General features: G+C 42.9%; 1 protein-coding gene across 1 annotated transcript in view; it reads right to left on the reverse strand.

Moving 5' to 3' along the window:
* Positions 1–1,298: 1,298 nt before the first annotated feature.
* SDAD1 (SDA1 domain containing 1) overlaps positions 1,299–22,030 on the reverse strand; it is a 30,854-nt gene continuing 10,122 nt past the window's right edge. The window contains exons 7-22 of the mRNA XM_054030766.1: positions 21,935–21,992; positions 20,883–20,957; positions 19,527–19,628; positions 18,632–18,701; positions 17,071–17,174; positions 15,402–15,459; positions 14,243–14,301; positions 11,926–12,002; positions 10,400–10,497; positions 9,601–9,677; positions 8,364–8,493; positions 7,255–7,352; positions 6,353–6,543; positions 5,729–5,813; positions 5,084–5,245; positions 1,299–1,522 (exon numbers count right to left, since the gene is read on the reverse strand). Coding sequence (XP_053886741.1) covers positions 1,472–1,522; positions 5,084–5,245; positions 5,729–5,813; positions 6,353–6,543; positions 7,255–7,352; positions 8,364–8,493; positions 9,601–9,677; positions 10,400–10,497; positions 11,926–12,002; positions 14,243–14,301; positions 15,402–15,459; positions 17,071–17,174; positions 18,632–18,701; positions 19,527–19,628; positions 20,883–20,957; positions 21,935–21,992 — 1,495 coding nt within the window. The 3' untranslated portion in view covers positions 1,299–1,471. The remainder of the gene's footprint in view (positions 1,523–5,083; positions 5,246–5,728; positions 5,814–6,352; positions 6,544–7,254; positions 7,353–8,363; positions 8,494–9,600; positions 9,678–10,399; positions 10,498–11,925; positions 12,003–14,242; positions 14,302–15,401; positions 15,460–17,070; positions 17,175–18,631; positions 18,702–19,526; positions 19,629–20,882; positions 20,958–21,934; positions 21,993–22,030) is intronic.

Here is a 22,030-nt window from a genome sequence, read left to right on the forward strand (position 1 = left end):
ATAACTTTGCTAGCCACTACAAAACATAGCCTGAATAAAGACACTGGATTTCTAGCTTATTACAACACACTGTAACCCACTAACCCCTGTTTTTGTCCTATGACTACACGCATGTTAACGGGTCACTTCACCTTCAAAGGTCCCTTAGAAACAGTGGTTCTCAACCAGGGGCCGTGAGCAGGTTTCAGGGGGTTCTCCAAACATGGCTGGCATTAAACTCGCTAGGGCCAGGGACAGAAAGCCAAAGCCCCACTGCGCAGGACTGCAGCCCGGGGCCAAGCCCCACCACCCGGGGCTAGGGTGACCAGATGTCCCGATTTTATAGGGACAGTCCTGATATTTGGGGTTTTGTGTTATATAGGCGTCTATTACCCCCCACCCCGTCCCGATTTTTCATACTTGCTGTCTGGTCACCCTACCCGGGGCTGAAGCCGAAGCCTGAGCAACTTAGCTTTGAAGTGGCCCCTGTGGCATAGGGCCCCAGGCAATTGCCCTGCTTTCTAACACCAGCCTGGCTTTTATATGCACAGAAAAAGTTGTTGTGGCACAGGTGGGCCATGAAGTTTTTATAGCATGTTGAGGAGGGTGGGGGGAGAGGGGGGACTCAAAGAAAAGGTTGAGAAACCCCATGTTAGAGTATGTGCTAACTACTTATGCTAAACTATCGATTTGATCTTGTATTTAGCTGTGACACTCTGGTTTCCTTTCTCAGACCTGAAGAAGAGTTCTGTGTAGCGTCAAAGCTTATCTCTGACAAACAGAAGTTGGTCTAATAAAAGATAGGTTTCAGAGTGGTAGCCATGTTAGTCTGTATCAGCAAAAAGAATTAGGAGTACTTGTGGCACCAGAGACTAATTTAATAAATAAATTTGTTAGTCTCTCAGTTGCCACAAGTACTCCTCGTTTTTTTTTTTAATAAGAGATATTACCTCAGTCCTCACCCTCCTTCTATTTCTAAAAACGGGAAATGAAAGTTAACCATTTTCAACTATGGTGTATTGTAGAGTAAAAGTCCTTTAAAAAAATTACATGCTTATGAAAGGCACAAAGTTTTTAATCTATATAAAAGTTATTTTACGTGGACTGATTTAGGACTTACATTTTCCATGATTCAGGCAAAATATTTAACAATGAAATTCTCCTTGCTTTAGTTAACTGGTTATGTCCCTGTAAATATTAACTCAAAATAAGTTATATTCAATAAAAGGTAACTGCCTCCCTTCCTAAGATGCTTCTAGAATGCAAGATCTTCTGGCATATTAAGGCCTCTTGACGCCAACACATACAAATGAGACTCGTTTGGTGCTGCAGAGTTATATTCAGTCATCAGTTGTATTCAGAGTTATATGCAATGGACATCCAATTCTTCAGTACAGGTGATCCTGTACTTTCCAATATAAAAACTGTTTCCAGGGTTATTACTGTACCCACAGTAAGGATATAAAACAGTCCACTCCTTTGTTGTTTTAAGTTATTTCACCAGTCTTTTTCTCTTTTTCAAAAGTGCATCTCGTAATGCCAGCTAGAATACAAAATAAATACATAAATAAATCATGTTGCATAACAGTGGAATATTGAGGTATTTTGCCTACAAGTTTTCAAGTATTTAACTGAAATACCAATATAGCACCCATCATGCAGCGATCCCCATGTGATGTGAAAACCATATATATATCCTGTTCATTGTTGACGTATAGCCACCTCTAGGGTAGAAGACATTAGCAGGCAAGACCACCACACAGGAATTCAAAAATCACACCATAGTTAAAACTGTGGTCTTAATTCAGTTATAGATTGGAGGACACGTGCTACTAATTACAGCATGGACTAGATTTTCCTGGATGCAATAGCTGTGGCATTGAGGGAATTTCCCCCCTGGTCAGATTGGCAGAGACCCTGGAGGTTTTTTGCCTCTCTCTGCAGCATGAGGCACGGGTCACTTGCAGGTTTAAAGTAGTGTAAATGATGGATTCTCTGTAACTTGAAGTCTTAAATCATGATTTGAGGACTTCAGTAACTCAGCCAGAGGTTATGGATTGATTACAGGAGGGGGTGAGTAAGGTTCTGTGGCCTGCAATGTACAGGAGGTCAGATGATCATGATGGTCCCTTTTGGCCTTAAAGTCTATGAGTCACCTGACTGGAATCAAGCCAGCCTGCCTGGGCTAGTGTCCTAGGTATTCTATGCACAGATGTATTACGCCTATGTATTTAATGTAATGTAATGGCACAAACAATTTACATTGAGATAAAATTGGATATTTCTGCCAAAAGCTTTTATAAAAACTGTAATTTGGAAACAATTTAATTCTTATTTTAAGCACTTGGGAAAGTTTAATATACTAACTAAAATTACCCTTGTAAGGAAAAGCTATAATAACTTTTCTAGTGACAACTAATCAGGCTAGACTTAATAACTTGGTCTAGAAAAAAATTAAAAATGCCAAGAAACCAAGCAGATTATTTAATACTTTAGGGGAAAAAAATCTCGATATATATTGTAAAAATGAGAGACAAAGACACCTCAAACCCCTACACCAAAAACAATGGCAGGCACTATCGTGACAGGATCATACTCGTACCTAGATAGAACTAGTAATACAACCAAGAAAGTCAGTGAACTCCTAGATTCAAGCAGTAAACATAGCAGTAGTGACACTTCTTTGACACTGTACAATAAAAAAAATCACTAATGTAATATAAATGTCATTGCACTGTGTCAATGGTGTTAAACTGGAAAAGATCAGTACAATATCACTCTTGTCCCTTTAAGTAGGTTGAAAGTAGTGTCTTTAAAGGGCAAATGAAACTTCTTTTAAAAGACTGACATTTACAAGTGCAGAGTCACTCCAGAGAGGTTCTGCCAGAAGTGTTGACGCATTTAAAATAAGGCTGTCAATTAATCATTGTTAATGCAAACAATTAACACAAAACAAAATAACTAGATTTAAAAAATAGTCACAATTAATCGTAGTTTTAATCTCATTGTTAAACAATAATAGAATACCAATTTAAACTTATTATAATATTTTGGATGTTTCCTACATTTTAAAATATATTGATTTCAATTATAACCCAGAATACATGCGCAGTGCTCACTTTATATTATTTTTATTGCAAATATTTGCACTGTAAGAAAAAAGAAATAGTATTTTTCATTCACCTCATACAAGTACTGTAGTGCGATCTCTTTATCGTGAAAATTGTTGATATGTAAGGGTTAAGTAAAGACCTGGGAAACCGCTTTAACTTGTAATCTCTAAAAAGTTTTACATTGTTTTGTTTTTAAGTGCAGTTATATTAAAAAAAAAAATCCTACATTTGTAAGTTGTACTTTCACAATAAAGAGATTGCACTACAGTACTTGTAGGAGGTGAATGAAAAATACTACTTCTTTTGTTTATCTTTTTACAATGCAAATATTTGTAATAAAAAAGTATAAACGTTTGTACACTTTATATCCTCTGTTGTAATTGAAAATCAATATATTTGAAAATGTAGAAAAACATTCAAAAATATTTATAATACATTTAAATTGGTATTCTATTATTAACAGTGTGATTAAAACTGCGATTAATTGCAATTTTTATTTTAACCGTTTGACAACCCTAATTTAAAATGGGGATTTGAGCTCTGGATTTTAAACTATAAAATCAAATTTTAGTTCTTTTAAGCCATTCTCCCCCACCCTGGTCCCCCACAACGGGGGCTAGTTCAAGCCTTTTGGATCAAATCACTACCACGCTGCTCATTTTGCTTCTCATAGAGAGCTGATGTAGTGAGGTAGCCTGGCCGCCTACCAAATCAGAGACGTCAGCACCTCAATGCAAGTGCAGAGGATTAGCAAGATCATTGAAGTACCTAAGCTGCTCATTCACAAAATGAACCTCGTGTGTTTTATAAGAGAGGGTGGAATCAGCACATTGCTGCAGTCAATGGGGTCAGCCTAGATCCCACATTTGTGGAAAAAGGAGAAGATACCAAGTAAAGAGCAAATTTAGAGGTACTGGTCCAGGGTCATGTTATTTAATAAAACAACGTAAGAATATCCAGGATCTACTTTCCTCATTTGGTTTGTAAAGACAAAAGCCACTGGCGAACTGATCTCAGCACTGTTTGGCTGCCCTTAGCAGGGAATAAAAAGCCAGAAACAGAACCCGGAGCTACTCACTGGGACCCAAATCTTACCGACAAAGGTGGGTTTATAATGAAGTCAGTACACATACTCTACCGAAGGAACAGCTTGGTGAGAAAGCCACAAACCAGGATTTTCCTGGAAATGGCTCTTTGAACACATTCAAAACAGTCGGCGCAAGTACAGGGACATTAAAATAGTCGGCAACACTTTGGCCTTGAGATTTTCCAGCGCAGATGAGAGGATTTCAAGAGGCACCTTTTATCATAGACACAGCATACCCAGCCAGCATGAAAGGGAGGACAGAACTGTCTCTGGTGAATAAGGTAATCAGGAAGATGGTGACTGTGAAATGAGGGTTTGAAGAGGAGCCCAAAGGAAAATAAAAGGTTAGACTAAAAGGCCTGTCTGCAAAGCCAATTCTGACCACGCAAAGGCAGCATGTTCTGTCACACTGGTGTCCTGATAATATAATCAAAGTTTGACCTTGCCTATGCCAAGGGGCCCACGCTGTGTTGTAATTACATTACCATACCATGGTACAACTCTAACATAACTTCACCACATGATTTGGTGTTGTCTATGCAGACAAGTGTCCCCCCCACCCCCCCAGCACTGGTAGCCATTGGTCTTCAAGAGCCCAGATCTGGGACTGCTACAAAGCCCAGGCATTTGGATAGGACATAGGCTAAGGGATGTATAGACTGCACAAATGGCTTTTTTATTGGGTTGGTTAGCAGGTGATCATTAGTTTAAGAGAAGCAGCCTATTATACGTTCATTTGAACTAAATTTTGACACAGGAAATCTTTAAGCACATAAAACCTCCTAGAGAATGTGAGGGGCGCTTATTTTAGCTGAAATACAAGTAACTAAAGTTTGTTGCATACACTGCCCTGACTAGACTCCAATTTACTTTGTCACCAATGGGCTGAGTATTAAATACTGACCTGTTTCTCCCTGAAGGAACGTTTATTTTTTGTTCGGACGTTGTGACTGTATCTCATCATCATAAAGTTCTTCTGCTTCTTCTTCTCTTTGTTAGTGGAGCTTGCGAATGGATTCATTTTCGTTTTCCTTTTCACAAATTCTTTTCTGTCTGTCTTTCCAGCCTCGGGAGGAAAAAATATCCAAACAATTAAAGCCCACAGGGTTATCTTCCTTTCTCGCAAGTGGCCTCATCTAACTGGCCTCTGTAGAAATGCCATTTACCGCTGCACACTTTCCATTCCTGGAGCTGCAAATCCAGACTCACTCTGCTTTCCTGGGCGATTTTATGTGCTTTGTGATTGGCTGTTTAACTGTATCTTTTGAACAAGAGCCTCTATTAAAAAAGAGAGCTTTTAAAATTCCCAGCATCAGCCACAGTAAGACACAAGGAACTGGCCTAAAGTTAACCATTGGTCTGTGCCAGGGCGGCAAAGAACCCAGGAGGGGGAGATCTTCAAAAGCACAAATGGCAACCTGGGGGTCTAACTGCCATTCATGTCTGTGCCCTTTCAAACCTGCCCCTATTGTGTTCTTGTAACTCTGCAGGTTGCAAAGCCTGAACCCCCTGAAAATCTGCAAGGAAGAGGAATATCATGGCTCCTCACCATGGCTGTGGCCAGTCTTGTTTCCTTGTCTGATTTAGGCTTCTTATGCAGATGCTCAATATCTCTGAGCGAAAGCAACTCTCCCCTGCAAAACGAAAAGAGAATATTATGTTGTCTGCCATCACGGGAGCTCCCACCACGCATGGGTCTATCCCCGCCCTCTCCATCATCTCTCATTCGCTCTCGAGATGTGGACTCGAACCTCACTGCCCACTTTCACACAAGCACCTCTGTGCTTTGTCCCGTGCTGCCCTTATGCATGAGAGGAGCTACCCATAAACATCTGCACAGCTGCCTCATTGTCCTCCTTCAAATCCCTTTTTAACTACCACACCTACAAAAATCTCAGCAGCGGTTAGGCAGCCGGTGTGCTGAGACCACAGCCTATCAAGCTGACGAGTATCATCTCATTGTTCCCTTGTGCTAACCCTCCTATATTCACCCTCTGTCTCGTCTCATACTTAGATTGGAAGCTGTGTGGCATGAGGACACATCTTTTTATTATGCATTTGTACAGCACCTAACACAATGAGGTCCTGGCCCATGATTCAGGCTCCTAAGTGCTACCGCAATACAAATAATATCCATTATACCACCTGAGTGAACAGGAATTTTGTATTCTACCTGCGCTCCTCATCGCTGTCTATTTCAATGTTCTTCCTCTTTGCAGCTTTGCCAGGTGCCGAGTTGAGTTCTTTGGCTATCTGGGCCAGGCGTATTTTCTGGAAGTCTTCTTGACTTAAAACCCGACTTGTGCTAACTGCTGCTGCTTTGGCTTTCTGCTCTTCTACAGGCATGCGTTTGATCTTCTCCGCCTTTAAATGCAGACAACAGCGACGATCATCAGGGTCTTTAAGCAATGGTTTTGTATGGTTTATTTGTACACTATAATCTTATTATAAAGGCAAGTCCTTTTTCTCTCCACTTACGTGGGTCAGACGAGAGAAACAGGACTTGCCTTTATAATAAGGGCATATGGCTGGTTAGGGCAGAAGACAAGAATATTGAAAACATAATAGAGGTGCAATATTTGGGAGGTGAGAGGCGTAGGGGAGGGAGTAGCACTGGCCGTCTTCAGGTCTACAGCAAAGTTCAACGGTGGGTGTAACATTACCAACAGAGCCCACATTGGGGCACCACGCAGCCTGTGATCAACAAGTTCCCAGGATTTTCAAGAAATTGGTTGAGTGTGCTTCTTCATGTGTAAGGGAGAGAGAAGGGGTAAGGAGCAGTATAAATGTGCCAAAATACTACTGCTCTTTGTTGGAGATGGGGGGAAATTGCCCTATTCCCCATAGGTTGTAAAATATTTACACACAAGATTGATTCTCCCCTGCTTTGACCCGTGGATATTCACTTATACCTGTGCAAAGGGGGAAGACATACCACCATTCTCATTAGCTACTGTTTCTACACCCACGTGGCACAGCTGAAAACTACATTAAAGGTGCAAGCCAATAAAGAATCAAGCCCAATCTTTGCAAATCACATTTCTATTTAGGCCAGAAAGTGATGACAAAACTCACTACTTCTTGCTGCTCCTCATCTGAGGAGTGGTGCACATCTATCCATTCCCCATCTTCGTCGTCTTCCTCCTCACTGAAACTGGCACTTTGCCATCCATCTGCCCAGGGGAAGAGGCGCACACAGTGACTAGAACAGACTTAGTTCAATTGCATGATAATAAATGTAGCAATTAAGACTGGATCGCAGATTCAGTTCCTTCTAGGTTATCTCTGCCTGCATCTTGTAATTAACATAGTACACAAGCTATTTAAGGCAGAAACTGTCACTTTATTACAAGTTTATACAGCACCTAGAATCAGATCCCTCATGGAGATTGTGACGTCATCAGTTGTTGTAAGTGGGACCAACCATAGTAATAAACATGTTATCCCCAAAGTTGTAAGAAAACACCCAAGGCAGCATGCAAAACACTGGTGTGCCTGATGTCTGATCACTGGCAATGGAGACAAGCGATCGTGTAAACCTAATTTACTGCCAGCCTATGTTGCAGTTATCGTAAAGAGCTCTATAAAGTTATAAAATGTGTTTGGAAAAGGCTCAGAAGATAAACAGCGCTACACGAGTGCCCCATGATGTCTACTGCACAGGGCACCCTACATGCATGCAGCGATATTCTGCAGCATCCCCAACATCCAACCAGTTCACACAGCTATGGAAGCAGCACACATTATATGAAAAAGTCATGTTACATTTTCAACAGCCTGAGCACTGCTCTTCTTAATTCTTCAAAGTGACTCAAGGACATAGTTATTTATCTTGGGGAGAGCTGAACAGGTGCATTTTTTGAAGCCATATGACCTGCTTTTCCTTGAAGATTAGTCATGCAAGCAACAAAACCCCTTCGTTATCTCTTGTTAAAGCAACTACCGTATGAAGCGGCACAGACCCAATGTCGAATATAACTGGGTGTATTGCATTCATTCAAGGGCAGCACTAGTGCTGTTTCACTGGACAAATGCACACATGGCCAGGGTTACTCAAGACATGACAGTGTCAAACACATGCAAGTTCCTGCATTACAACAAGAGACGTGCACCACATTTTCACATGCAACTAGAATTCTAGTGGCAATGCTGTACTGCCTGGAAGTGAAGAAAAACTAACCAACCTTCCTCGTGTATTCCTCCTTCTTCCTTATTCTCAACCTCTAATATTTCTGCTCCTGGAATATAATCTTTGGCATCTAATTCTCCATACTCATGGATTCTGGCTTCTGATGAGGCCTCAGTAGGTTTACCCTACAAGTAAACAAAGTACATGTTTTAAGTAGCTCTTTGTTTTCTTTAATTTCACCAACAGGACATTTTAAAAGGGGCATAAGGTGGGTGGACTTGATCACCAGCCTGGGAAACGTGATATGGCAATATATATAGTACTGCTCACAACAGAGACTGTGGCGTCCCCCCGGCTTCTGGCAGTTTCGTGTCAGGATTTCCACCCTGCCTAGGAGGTCCACAGGGCCTCCTGTAGTCCTCTGTCATAGTTACAGGAGAGCATTCTCCCAGCCCTCTCCTGGTCCTGGACTGCCACAGGTCCTCATTTACATCCCCTAGCCAGAAAACATCAGACCCAATCAGCTGCTGCTACCCAGCTGGGTCAGTTGATTCCCAGCACCTGCCTGCCAAGCTGCTCACCAGAACAGGGCTGGTTGCTCCCCTTAAAGGGAACATTGCCCTGTTACAAGGTGTTTTTTCACCAATGAAACAAGAAGTGATCAGCCAGTGCTAGACATCGGCCAGAGGCACACATCCCAACACGCACTCCAAAACTCTGGATTAAACTTCTGCAGCTTGGGCTTTATACATTAATGAGCATTGCAACGACAGAGATCCACAGCCCTCCAGGTTCAGATAATCCCTCCATCCACTTCTTTTAACAAGTTTAGGTTTTAGTCATACAGACAAATAAATGATGAAGAGGTTCTGATATTCCAGTTTCGGATCACAGCACTTGATTGAAAAACATCTCCTCTCCATAGATTAATGATGGATTCTGCAGTGAAGCGGTGAGACAGAGATACTCTATAGCTCTCAAAGCACTTTGCAAAAAACCATTATTATCCTCATTTTACAGATGGGGCAACTGAGACAGGAAGTGACTTGCCCAAGGTCACCTAGTAGGCCAGTGGCAGAGCCAGGAATAGAACCCAGGTCTCCTAGGACCAGTGCTCTGTCCAGTAGGCCACACTGCCTTTTGCCTTTAGGTGATCTCTCCAGGGCAAAATGCAATGCACATATTCTTAGTTAAAAGTATGCACACAGTTAACCATATTCACTGGCTTGAGATGCTCAATTTATTTCATCCTCATTTTCAGATACAAATTAATGCACATAAACATCACTTACCCTGAATTTTTTTTGTAACATCTGCGGATTCAATGATCGGAAGAGATGTATCAGAGTTCTTGCAGACATCATTACATCTACAAAACAAATACCAGGAATAAACAAACATCTGGATCAAATGAAGAGAAAAGCATTGAGCTAGAATTAGGTTTTGTTCTGAGGCTAGGGAAGAGGGTAAAAGGAAAAGCGCTATATTTCTTTACATCTTTCTCAGAAATGCTAGCGCTTCTTAGCATTATTCTATTTGACAATCCATGTCTTTCCCTTCTGCTCTGGACTACCTACTTTTTAAAACTACCTTCTACTCTCAGCCTTTTTTCCAACGTAACTGCTATCTGTGCTCTATTCGTTTTGTTTATTGGATACATCTCCCCAAAAATCCTTTTTCAAAATTTAAGCAGCTACCAAAATCGGTGTGGATCTGTCACTTCTTTTTTAGAAGTAAAGAAGAAAGTTTCTCTAGGATTAGATCAGACATTTCCAAGATAACTCACACAATCAACATTTATTTAGGACATGAACCTGCAACCCCTACGGTCAATGATCAACCTTATGTAGCTTCAGTTCAGGTAGCTAGTAGGAAACTACCCCTTTCCCCTCCCGACTGCTCTGACTGCTTCATCTCTCACATGAGGACACCTGAAACAGACACACAGGTGCAGGTGACTAACATGAGAAATACTCTGAACTCCAACCTATCCCCTACACAAGCAATGATGATGTGACATCAGAACACATAGCATAAACACGCATAAATAAAAGAACAGCACATTTTTCCACTGCAAAGCACTAAACTTACTTTTATCTTTATGAGATTTGTACAGGGCGAGGTCTTGGAGCAGGTCTTCAGTCATAGCCAGAGGACATCTCGCCGTTATCTCTTTTATCGCATTCAATCTAGAAAAATCAAAGTTTTTTAAAAAAATTCTCAGTTAGAAAAGACCCTGGCAGCAGCACGTTACATTGACCGTGTCCGAGACTAATCATCCTGAGGCACACAACTCAGTGTCAGAGAAAAGAGCAGCACGGGACTCAACCCCCCAGGTAGCCTATCAAAGGGGCTGTATCCATGGCAGATTTGCATAGTCTGTTCTCCTAGCCGTCCTGATGGCCCAGTTTCCAGAGGTGCAGGTGCTCAGCATCTTTGAAAATTAAGATAAAGTACTGGCACAGCCATCACTGACTAGTTAGAAAGCATCCAAGACCAAAGGGTGGAAGTGGGCATCCCATACAGAAAAGGTAAAACCCTTTAAATCTGTGGACCATCTGTGCCTAGTGGAGTCAGGAATCTTGACTGCATTCATCCATGGTTAGATCAGTAAAGGACAGCCTATGCTGGGGGCCTGTATGCTCACACAGGAGAGTTCCCTGTCAAAGTAACTTTACCCTCACACTGACCCTCTCCCTTCCCAGTCTCTCTCTAAAGTCCATCCCCCACCCCCTCCTTATGGTTGAAACCATTTTAGCAAGAACCATTCTTAAAGCATGGCTGGAACTAGTGAGCATGTTTCCTCCCGGACCCCCATGCAAGTGGTATGAACACGGACACCTTTTTCATCTTAGATCTCTATTATAAAAGAGAGATAATACATTATACAATTATTATATAATTAATAAGATTATGCATCTGTCTATAGCATGGGTCTCAGCAAAATATGCCAATTTATACTAGGCACAGAAAGTTGGTTAGCGTTCCGCTGGCAACAGCTGTGTTTAAACTTATTTGTTGCTAGCACAATTTCAGTCGTTGTATAGAGGGGGAATGAAGTCTTGACCATCATGTTATCTACACCCTGAAAAATCATGGTGTACATAAGAGTTTACAGATAAATGGGATACACACAGAACCGTCCTAAAGATCTGGTTACCCAGGAAAGCAGGGATTCAGCCCCATCTGGGGAGAAGAGAATGGAGCATCCTGGTGCTAAACAATGACCTCGACGGCCAGTGACAGAGCAGCGTTGGCAATTAAAAATAAATCATTTACCGTACTCAAAGCACGCTGCACAAAAGGTCATTTTATTTCAATGGGGTGTTTTTGTTTTTTAAAGAGATACACCAACCTACACCTCTACCCCGATATAACGCTGTCCTCGGGAGCCAAAAAAATCTTACCGTGTTCTAGGTGAAATCGCGTTATATTGAACTTGCTTTGATCCGCCGGAGTGCACAGCCCCACACCCCCGGAGCGCTGCTTTACCGCGTTATATCCAAATTCGTGTTATATTGGGGTAGAGGTGTATTTTCTAGGAGTTGTACAGTGTTTCTAGGAACACAGATTCCCCACAGATCTCAGACTGAGTTGTCGTGAACTTTCATACCTACCCTACAGTCATAACTTCCCCAGAATTCTTGTCAGTGACAAAGTTGTTGGCTATGGTCATTAATACTGACTGGATGATCTAGAAGGGAGAAAGTAAAGTAGGGCCAGATGAACATACATTCCTATTGTATTATATTCATTTGCATACAATGCCATATTCACAAAGGGCAAACTCACTCAAAGCTTGGGACTTGGCCCTTTAAGAGGCTATTTTTAGAGACATTCTAATGGAGCATTTTTGCGATACAAATCCTACTACAGGGAGGAAATGTGAATACAGCACTGAACGTGGATTCAGCAGACCTGGGTCTGCCACTGGCCTGAGTGACTTTGATCAAGTCACGTCACTGCTCTGTACCTCTATTTCCCTATCTGTAAAATGGGGATAATGCTACTGACCTCCTTTGTAAAGCCCTTTAAGATTTACTTCGATTAAAAGTGCTATATGAGAGCCAGTTTGTGACCCTAAGAGCATCCCAAGGCTAGATGGCAAGGAGCTCCCTGGTATGCAGCAGTGAGACTCAGCTGGCCTGACCCGCTCAGTACATCCCCATCCGCTGTGGTCATACTTATCCAAAAGGTGGCATGTAATAAATCACTGGAAAACAACTAACTCACTGATCATTCACATTCTTGTGTGATGTATATATGGTTAATCTACAAAGAGTTATCCAGAAATGTGTGACTAAAATGTGTTTTAACCAGGCATGTCAGGGGAAGTTGATAAATAGATTTTTCAAGACAAAGGAAAGGGACCAGCCCCACAAGCCAGGTGTTGCCAGGGACAGTGGGCTATTTACTGGTATGGGAGATTGCAGGAAGATTATTTGCATGGTGTCTGCACCACACAGCACGGAGTCTACACCCAGCAGGGAAAAGGACCTTAATCTTGGGGATACACTTCAGAAGAAAGCAACAAAGAGTCCTGTGGCACCTTAAAGACTAACAGATGTATTGGAGCATAAGATTTCGTGGGTGAATGCCCACTTCATCAGACCCACGAAAGCTTATGCTCCAAAACATCTGTTAGTCTTTAAGGTGCCACAGGAGACTCTGTTGCTTTTTACTGATCCAGACAAACACAGCTACCCCTCTGATACTTCAGAAGAACATATTTCAGAGATTTACTGGACTATAAAGAGAGGGAGAGAACCCCTAAGTTATCCTTCACCTGAACAGTCAAAGAAACAGAGCACTTTGGGCTCTGTGATTGAACCCTAGGTAAGAACCAGCTAGCCATGCAGGAAAACAATTATGGTGAAACTCTTATTTTGAACAAAAACAATGAGGAGTCCGGTGGCACCTTAAAGACTAACCGATTTATTTGGGCATAAGCTTTTGTGGGTTAAAAACCCAATTTAGCCACAAAAGCTTATGCCCAAATAAATCAGTTAGTCTTTAAGGTGCCACCAGACTCCTCGCTGTTTTTGTGGATACAGACTAACACAGCTACCCCCTGATACTTTACTTTGCACAAAAAACTCTAGTTTGTTAAGTTAGGTTTTAGTCTTGGAAGTTTTTTCTTTTTTTACTTGTGTTTGTTTGTAACTGTTCCTATCCCAATTTCTACTTCTTAGCATCATTTACATGTAAGTTGTTTGTGAATAAACTTAATCTTGTTTTATTACACAACGGCACCCTAGTGTTTCAAACGGAAGAGGAAAATCCTCAGCCAAACAAACAGGCTGGGGCTGCGTACTGTTTCTGTAAAGGAGCAGCAAACTTAATAAGGTTTTGAGAGAGCTACAGTGAGAGGGGTTGAGCACTGCATGAAGATGTCTTTGGGGGAGAACTCAGGGCTGGAAGGGTTGTTGAGGTCTCCCTGCTAAAAGTAATTGGGCCGTGGAAGCCAGAGTGTGACCAGCACACTTGTATGCATATTGGTGTCATGGCAGGGAGCCACAACAGCATAGAATTTAGGTTACCCAGAGTTGCAAGGCAGGTGCTGACTGAACCCCCTACTGGCCTGGGTGAACGCCAAAGAGTCACAGGTATTCATTATTAATTTTTTTTTGGAACATAAACCATACAATAAGCACAAGTGTTCCCATTCTGAAAGATCAGCATGTGCTTTTCAACCCCACCTGACACCGAGAGGATGTAATCTCAGAGGAAATGAGCAGACACCACTAAGCATTACTTTTCCCCCTACGTAAACAATACCCAGCATCCAACAACACTTCCAGCCTGAGAGTTTTAACACGATTGGGCAGGTTTTTTGCCTCTCTCAGCATAGCTCTGTCAACACATTCAGCAGTTATATTTCCAATGTTTGCACACAGTCTTTTTAATATTAATGAGATTTGGAAGGATCCTGACCTCTGGCGGCACCAGCTGATGAGACGCTTGCGCAGCAAAAAGAAGGATCTTGGTCACTTCTAGGAGAGTAGAAAATAAAGAGAGAAAGGTTCTACCGTCAATAGACGGCCATTTCTGCTTTCAGTGGCTTATAAATATCTCCGTGCATCACAACTTCTAATTCTGCGTCCCATCCTGCAAGAAGCTCAGCACCCTAAACTTCCACAGAGAACATGAAGTCACTTGGGGCCTCGCAGAACCAGATCCTCTGGCTCACTCTCCGTCACAATAAAGCACTCAATCAGATACCACAAACTTTATCCCAGGCCCTCAGCTGGCCACCTCTTTTGAAGCACGGCATATGGACGGTAGAACACTTTGCAAAGTCTGCTCTAGAACACTGGTTCTAAACCAGGAGTACCCCAGGGGTAGGCAGAGATCTTCCAGGGGGTGCATCAACTCATCTAGATAGTGGCCTGGTTTTACAACGGGCTCCATAAAAAGCACTAGCAAAGTCAGTACAAACTTAAACTGCATACAGACAATGACTTGTTTATACTGCTCTATGTACCATAGACTGATATGCAAGTACAAGACTTACATTCTAATTGATTTATTTTATAGTTATATGGTAAAAATGAGAAAGTAAGCCATTTTTCGGTAATAGAAATACAAAAGCGTCACAGCACATTACATCTGATTTTGTAAGCAAGTAGTTTTTAAATGAGGCAAAACTTGGGGGTACACAAGACAAATCAGAGTTCTGAAAGGGGTACAAGTAGTCTGGAAAGGTTGAGAGCCACTGCTCCAGGCTGAAATAGTGTTGCAACGTTAACTATGGCACGGCAAGAGAGACAAACTTTGCTAAACAATTACAGACAGCTTCTTGTAGCAGCTTGGTTTAACTCACACAACTCAGGGGATCCATTCTAGTCTGTATTTAAAGAATTCTAGCTCCCACGTTCACAAGTACGGAACGCACCGTTCCCATATCCCATAACAAACTGTCTCTGTTCTTCACCCTCCTCCTTCCATGCCCTCCCTATCTGACAAGGCAAACCTGATTGTCCACCTTTTATCCTACAGCACCACTGCTCGAGACCGACTGCACACAGGGCAATACGGGAATGCAGAACACAAAGGCAGGGAGAGGATACAAGTTTTGTAGATGGTTGCTTACCTCTCTGATGGGGCTGCATGAACCGCTGCACAAAGGGATAGAAGTTAAAGAGAAAGAGCTGTGGGGAGGAAAGTGGATACTGGATTAAAACCCTGCCAGCGTTTCCTCCATTGTATCTGCCTGTCTAGAGGGAGGGGCTGTGAAACATTCATAATAATTTTGTACAGACAATGGTACACACAGTCTGCATTGGTGCTACTGGGCAACGTGCTTGTAACAGAGTGGATTCTGATTTGTTTTCCTGCCTTGGACTGGGGGGGGTGGAGGGGGGAAATACTGGGATGAGATGTTCAATATTTTCTTTAATAAAGTAAATATTGATCCCAATCCAAATCCCATTAAAGTCAATGGAAGGACGGGGTCCCATTGGCTTGGACAGGCTTTGAATTGGGGCTGTCGTGCAAGTGTCCCATGTTAGGTCTGCTGCTTTCTTGACCCCGAGAAAAACATCCCTCAGTCCAAAGCTGGAGGGACCCGCTGTAAGCACAAGCAGGTCACTGAGGAGTGAGTGGGCATAGAGGCTAGTCTTCAAGATGACTGTCAAAGGGGCAACTGTCATGGGTGTGGCCTTCTTCATCACATGGCCATGTGCCCGCCAAGCAATGGACCCGAACGCATTGCACTTCAATATTGAACATTTAGGGTTTCATACAGTATCTGCTGAATTCAAATTTTCAAGCCACTCAATTTTTCTTCTGTCACAGTCTGGAATGAAGAGTTAGTAATGCCAGAGCCAGACGGCACGGGCCCTGGCTGGGCAGGTTTCCCTCACATACTCAGTGCCACCTGAGTTTGTCAACCCTCAGGACAGGCTGCAAGGCCCATCTTTTCTCCTGGGCCCACAGGGAGCTGGGATGAAGGAGAAGTTGGAGGACTATAGAAATTCTGTTTGTGGGGATTAATACAGTTCAGTTACACTCAAGTTGCTGTTAGGTGGGGAATCGCCAGACTCCATTTATGATTGACAGTACTGTTGGGATGTGTAAGGGTTAAGTAAAGACCTGGGAAACCTCTCATGTGCTGGCATGGTATTAAGGAGTAGAAGCACAGGCAGGCACTGTTTCTGTGCTGGATAGATAAAGTGCCATCCCTCTCCCTTCTGCTTGTTAAGGATTGATAAGCGTTGCAGCTGCATAAGGAATGTGGCTGTCTAAAGGATATCCTTTGTGTAAAGAAGTGTTATCTCCACCTCTCTTCCTTTCCCAGCTACATAAACAAGCTCGGGGTCATGGCCCCTTCCTCCTCTCTCTGTGAACTGCTGATTAAGGAAACTTGTGGCTGCAATTACTGCATGGAAATGTATCTTGGGAGTGCAGCAGCATCCCCTGGCTTGAAGTGGTTTCCATCATATGCAGGGTTACAATTTGGTTCAATGGCTCTCAGCACCACCACTATACATATTGTTCTAGCACCCCTGGCCTGGCCTGCAAGGCTCTTACTGTTATACGGCTGGCCCTCTCAGGCCAGCTAATAGTGCCAGACATAAGTCCATTAGGAAATAAAATGAAGCCAAACTCATCTTCACTTATAACGACAAAGTCTCCCGTGGTGAAAGGCCAAAGCGTTAACCCACGGTGCCATCTTGATCACATTCAGACCCATTACTGATGGACAAGCCTACTTCAGACATGAGAGCTCAAAAACCCAGTGCAGTTAACATGATGTGTACCTCGTGTATTCCAACTAGTCTAGAGATAAGGTCCATGAGCATCATCTTCACTTCAAATCGTTCCTTGGAGGTCTCTAGCTGCTTTAGGAGTTTCTCTGCAAAATCTGGAAGCAACATGGAGTGTCAGCAAGAAGTAATAGCACTGGGGGTTCGAGGATGTCAGAGCAGGATGTGTGTCAGCTTGACATCCCAAGAGACTTCGGAGAATAAAGCTGCCACAGATCATTAGCTAATCAGCTATTAAGGCTCAGATAGCCTCACCCTGATGATACACAAGGTGAATTGGTTACTGCATTAGATCAGCAAGAAAAAAACGTGAATAAAGAAAAAAATTGCTCATAACATTGGGAACAGGATCAACAAGCAAAAGGTAAAATCAATGGGCTTGTCACGGGCTGGCTTGCTCCTTTAAGGGCCAAGAGGCCTGGGGCTAGCCAGCCCTGTTCAATCAGCCCTGCATGTGCCATACTTAGCTGCTTCCCTGCCTATGGGGGCTGGACTCACTGGGATCAGGTGACAGCCTGAAACACCTGGGCCTCAAAGGGTGAAGAAAACCCAATTTGCAGGAGGAACCACAGGGAGCAAAGCTGGGCTCCTCTGTAAGGCCCTGAAGTTGGATCTAGAAGAACTCCAGAGAAGCAGCCTGGGTGCAACCAAGGAGGCCCTGTACCATCCGGTGGGTGGGCTATTTAAACAGGAACAGGAAGCTGAGCAAGGAAGACAGGACTAGAAGCCATGCAGATCGCGCTGGATCTCAGTCCAGGAGACCAGCCTGGCCAGTCTCAGAGACTTTGCTCTGCAGACTACGTTCGGGAGCTCTGAACCAGGGTCTTGAGATCTGTTAAAATCAACTTACTGACGCTCAACCGTGGAATTCAAGCAGAGTACACCGGGCTGCGAGGGGGCGCACAGGGATGGCACATACCTTTTATACGGCTCCATAGCTTTAAAATTTTACTGTCAATATTTAAAGTCAGTTAATACGCACTAAAAAGGAGGCTGAGTTGAGGCCTATCTGAAAAAAATCTAGTTCATGATGTCTAGAGTGAAAGAGTAATATTAGACAAAACAGACTAGAAATAAGGGGCAAATTTTTAAATGACTAAGTGACGAAAGGTAATTAGTCATTAAAACTTTCTACCATTTCCCTAGGTTTCTCCAGGAAGCCTTTAAAGCAAGACTGGGTATCTATTTTTAAAAATAAGCTTAGCTCAGACAGCAGTTACAGCCCAGAAATTACTGGGTTAAGCTCTCTATGGCCAGGGTTATGCAGGAAGTCAAGACTAGATGAGCATAACAGTGATCCCATCTAGCCTTAGAATCTATGACTATTCCTCCTAACTTGCAAGGTGCTGAGAGATTTAATCAACATTTGTGAAGCGCTTTGAGATCCGGTGACAAAGTGTGGTATCTAAGCATTCCATTGCATTCCCACGTTCAAACAGTGGAGCACAGGTGTCTCTCCCATTGCAGTTTTGCCTGAAAATCTGTATCTCGGCTCGAACATGTATTAGAATTTCCAAGGCGCATGTATATCAATTGGGTTGGACACCACGCTTACCTTGGGGATCGTGGATCAAATGAATAGCGGAGAAGTTAAACACCTCTGGCTTTTTCTTCTTCTTGTGTTTCTGTAGGACAGGAAGAGACAAGGAGACACTTTTTCCTTTCCGTGGAAGAGTTCTTCTAAGTGAATTTCAGACATCAGTTCTGGAAAGCTGCCATTTCACATTCCCAGCTTTAATAGGCATGTCTTGATTTTAAATAGGAAAGTTCATCAGCACTTTCAACGTTTCCCGAGTTACCTGTGGTTTTCAGCCACACGACTCCAGGCAAAGTCAATGCAAACTGCGTAACGAAAGCTCCACTCAAACTCTTGAAACATACCTCTAGCTATATAGATACTAGTTCCCAGCCAAGCACTGGGCATGGGAAACAGCAGTTCAGAAAACACACCACAATCCTGCCCTGACCTACAGTGTACCCCATGCAAAAGGACTGAATGAGATTCAAGTCAAGGCAGAACCTGGTCCACAATCTAACCTAGCAAAGTCTCTTTTCAACACGTGTTCTTCCACGTGAACATGTGTATGTCAAGCTGGCTGCTGCCAGAGCAGCAAAGGGAGCTTTGCTTAGAAGACATGACAAAGGGTAGTTGGCTAAAAAGGGACAGATGAGAGCAAAAAAATCCTGGTCTTGAAGGGTCCCAGTGTATGAACCGATGAAGGAAAGAACCTGACGTAGACCACTGTGGTATCAAAAAGGGAAATGAGAACAGCATGTCATCTTTAGGAGTTTGATTAAATGGAGCACTGCATTGTTAGGGCTGACTGCTTTTAAAATCCTATTTAGCTTTACATGTATTCAATTTACTCTTGTTTCCCTTTCTACTTTACGCTTGGACTCTGCTGCTAGTTCCATGGTGATACCAAAATGTCCAACTGGGCTTCCCTTACCTTCAGAACCTTCATGGCTTTCTCCAGCTTCTTCTTGTGCTTGGTGGTTTTCTTTCCTGTTGCATATCTCACCATGAGGTCTCTGGTTGTGGGCATTTCATCCTTCGCAAAGGAACATCAGACAGAGCATGATTCAAGGGAATGAGGCTTCAAATAGGATATTGCAGCTGATTGACAGCAACAATTGTCAGGGTCACACACCAGGTTTTCAAAAATTGGAAACCAATTCACTCTACCTCCAAATGTTTGCCATGTAACCAGCCTGACATTCATTTCAATACTTAAAACTTTGACTTCATAAAGAGAACACATACACTAAGGTTTATGACCCGGTAACCGCATGTCAATAAAGCAATAAAACATATATGGTACTAGTCATTAGGCAACAGTAACATATTATTCAACAATACCCAATTAATGAGTAACGCTTTAAAAGGATCTCGATACAGATCAGATAAAGTAGCTGGGGGTGGGGGGATGGTTAGGGTAACATACTTCAGTGAATTTGTTCAAAAGAGAATGCTTAATAGCATCTATATACTTGTCTCACTCCCATCACTAACCTCTGTGCACTCCCCACATATCAGTACATTTATTCTCACAACACCAGGTGAGATAAAGAAGTGCTATTTTCCCCATTTTACAGATGAAGAACTGAGCCACAGAGAGATTAAGTGATTTGCCCAAGGTCACATGCAAAGTCTGTAGCAGAGCTTTAATTAAAAAACAAAAACAAAAACAAAACAACCCTGGTCTCCCGAATCCCAGCCCAGTTCCTCAATCACAAGTCTACATGGAAAAGTACTTTACAGTGTAAGCTCTTCAGGGCAGGGGCCACTCCTGCTTTGTATCACCAGTGTGCAGTGCCCAGCATACTGAGGGCTCTACTAGAACCAAACACATTCTCTCAGTCTGTAAGGGGGGGAAAAAACTCTTTTTCCTACTAGCTCAGCTAAGCGACCGTCAGCCCGGGTACTACAAATGAGCCAGTCACTAAGTGGCTCTTAATGATTTTGAAAACGAAGAGGACCATTTTCCTGATCTTCCCCTCAACGTACAGGCATATTTCCCATTAACAACAACAGCACATGTCCTGAGGAGACTGAATCCCTCAAACTGAGGGGCAAACCAACAAACGATCCCTTCTATTCCATCTGGCTGGCATGGAAGAAAGCCCACAGATGTGTGGGGGAGACATATAAACAAATGGGTGTAGGTGGCTGGCATCCTGGATGGAGAAGAGAGGACAATGCAAGAAGAGACTAGGGCAGATAAATAAAATACATAATACCTACTGCAGATAAATTTTGCAGAGTTTGAGAAAGTAACAGCAGGAGAATTAGCCTCTGGACTAACCTCAGATTCTGAATCACTGTCTTTTTTCTCATCTTCATCTTTCCCAAGGAAGAATTTCAAACCAGCAACTAGTATCTGAAAAACATGGGCATTTGGGGGGAAGGAAGGGAAGAATTAGTTTACAAGAGGCAAAGGTCCCCATATTAGGTCACCAGTTGCTTATAACAGGAGATATGAAATGGCGTACAACAAACAGGCTGACTGAAAACACTAGACGTGCAAAAAAACACTCTCAGTCTTTGTTGCCAGTCTTGCAACAGTGAAGCAACCACTCAAAGGGTAGCAGGACTTTCACAATGGCCCACGTGAACATGTACTATTGCACAAGGGCTGCTTTACGAGCACAGGTATATCAGCAAAGCACCCCAGTGTGGATGGATCTTATTACTGGCCACGCTGCTCAGCAGTAGAGTTTATTCTACCAGCCCTAAATAAGACAAGCTGTGCCAGCACAACGGCACCAAAGCCAGGGGCTGTGGCCAACAGATTTATGTCAACCAAGGACATGAAAAGGTGTGATCATCAATTGACACAACTGTAGTGCAAACACAACCTATTGTGCAAAGGCTGGTTTCCTGAGTTGCTAGTATAATTTTGGTTTTATTGCTCTGAGCAATAAGGCCATTCAAGGTAACTTTGGCAGCAGCTTGAGATCCTATGCTCAGTTTCACAAGCCTGTAGTGGTTTTAAGAAATAGAGTACGGGCCTTTACCATATAACGAACCAACCCATGGCACCCTAGGCATTTCTAAAACCACCACCACTGCAGCATCCAGACCCAGGGCTGTTTCTGGGAACGGGCAGCTGGGATACCAGTTATTTTCACTGTTGGAGCTGAGAAAGCGCAACAGGGCCGATCAACATGAGGCAATGCTCCTGAAAGTCACGTTTGACTAGCACTGCCCAGCCTGAGGGGGTAGGAATGTCACACCAGCCAGCAACAGCTGGGCTACGAACCTGCATTCCTGAGGGGTTCATAACTCTGAGGTTCTACTGTATAGAAAGGAAGTTGCACACACACACACACACACAGAGATAGGTTTCCACCTCACCTTTGTGACTTTGGAAAAGCAGGCTGTTGTGATAACATTTACTGTTTTGGCATCATTCCTGGAATAAGCAAAACATTAATATACCTTCACCAAGAA

This window comes from Malaclemys terrapin, chromosome 5, assembly GCF_027887155.1.
Source record: "Malaclemys terrapin pileata isolate rMalTer1 chromosome 5, rMalTer1.hap1, whole genome shotgun sequence".
Classification (NCBI taxonomy): Eukaryota; Metazoa; Chordata; order Testudines; family Emydidae; genus Malaclemys; species Malaclemys terrapin.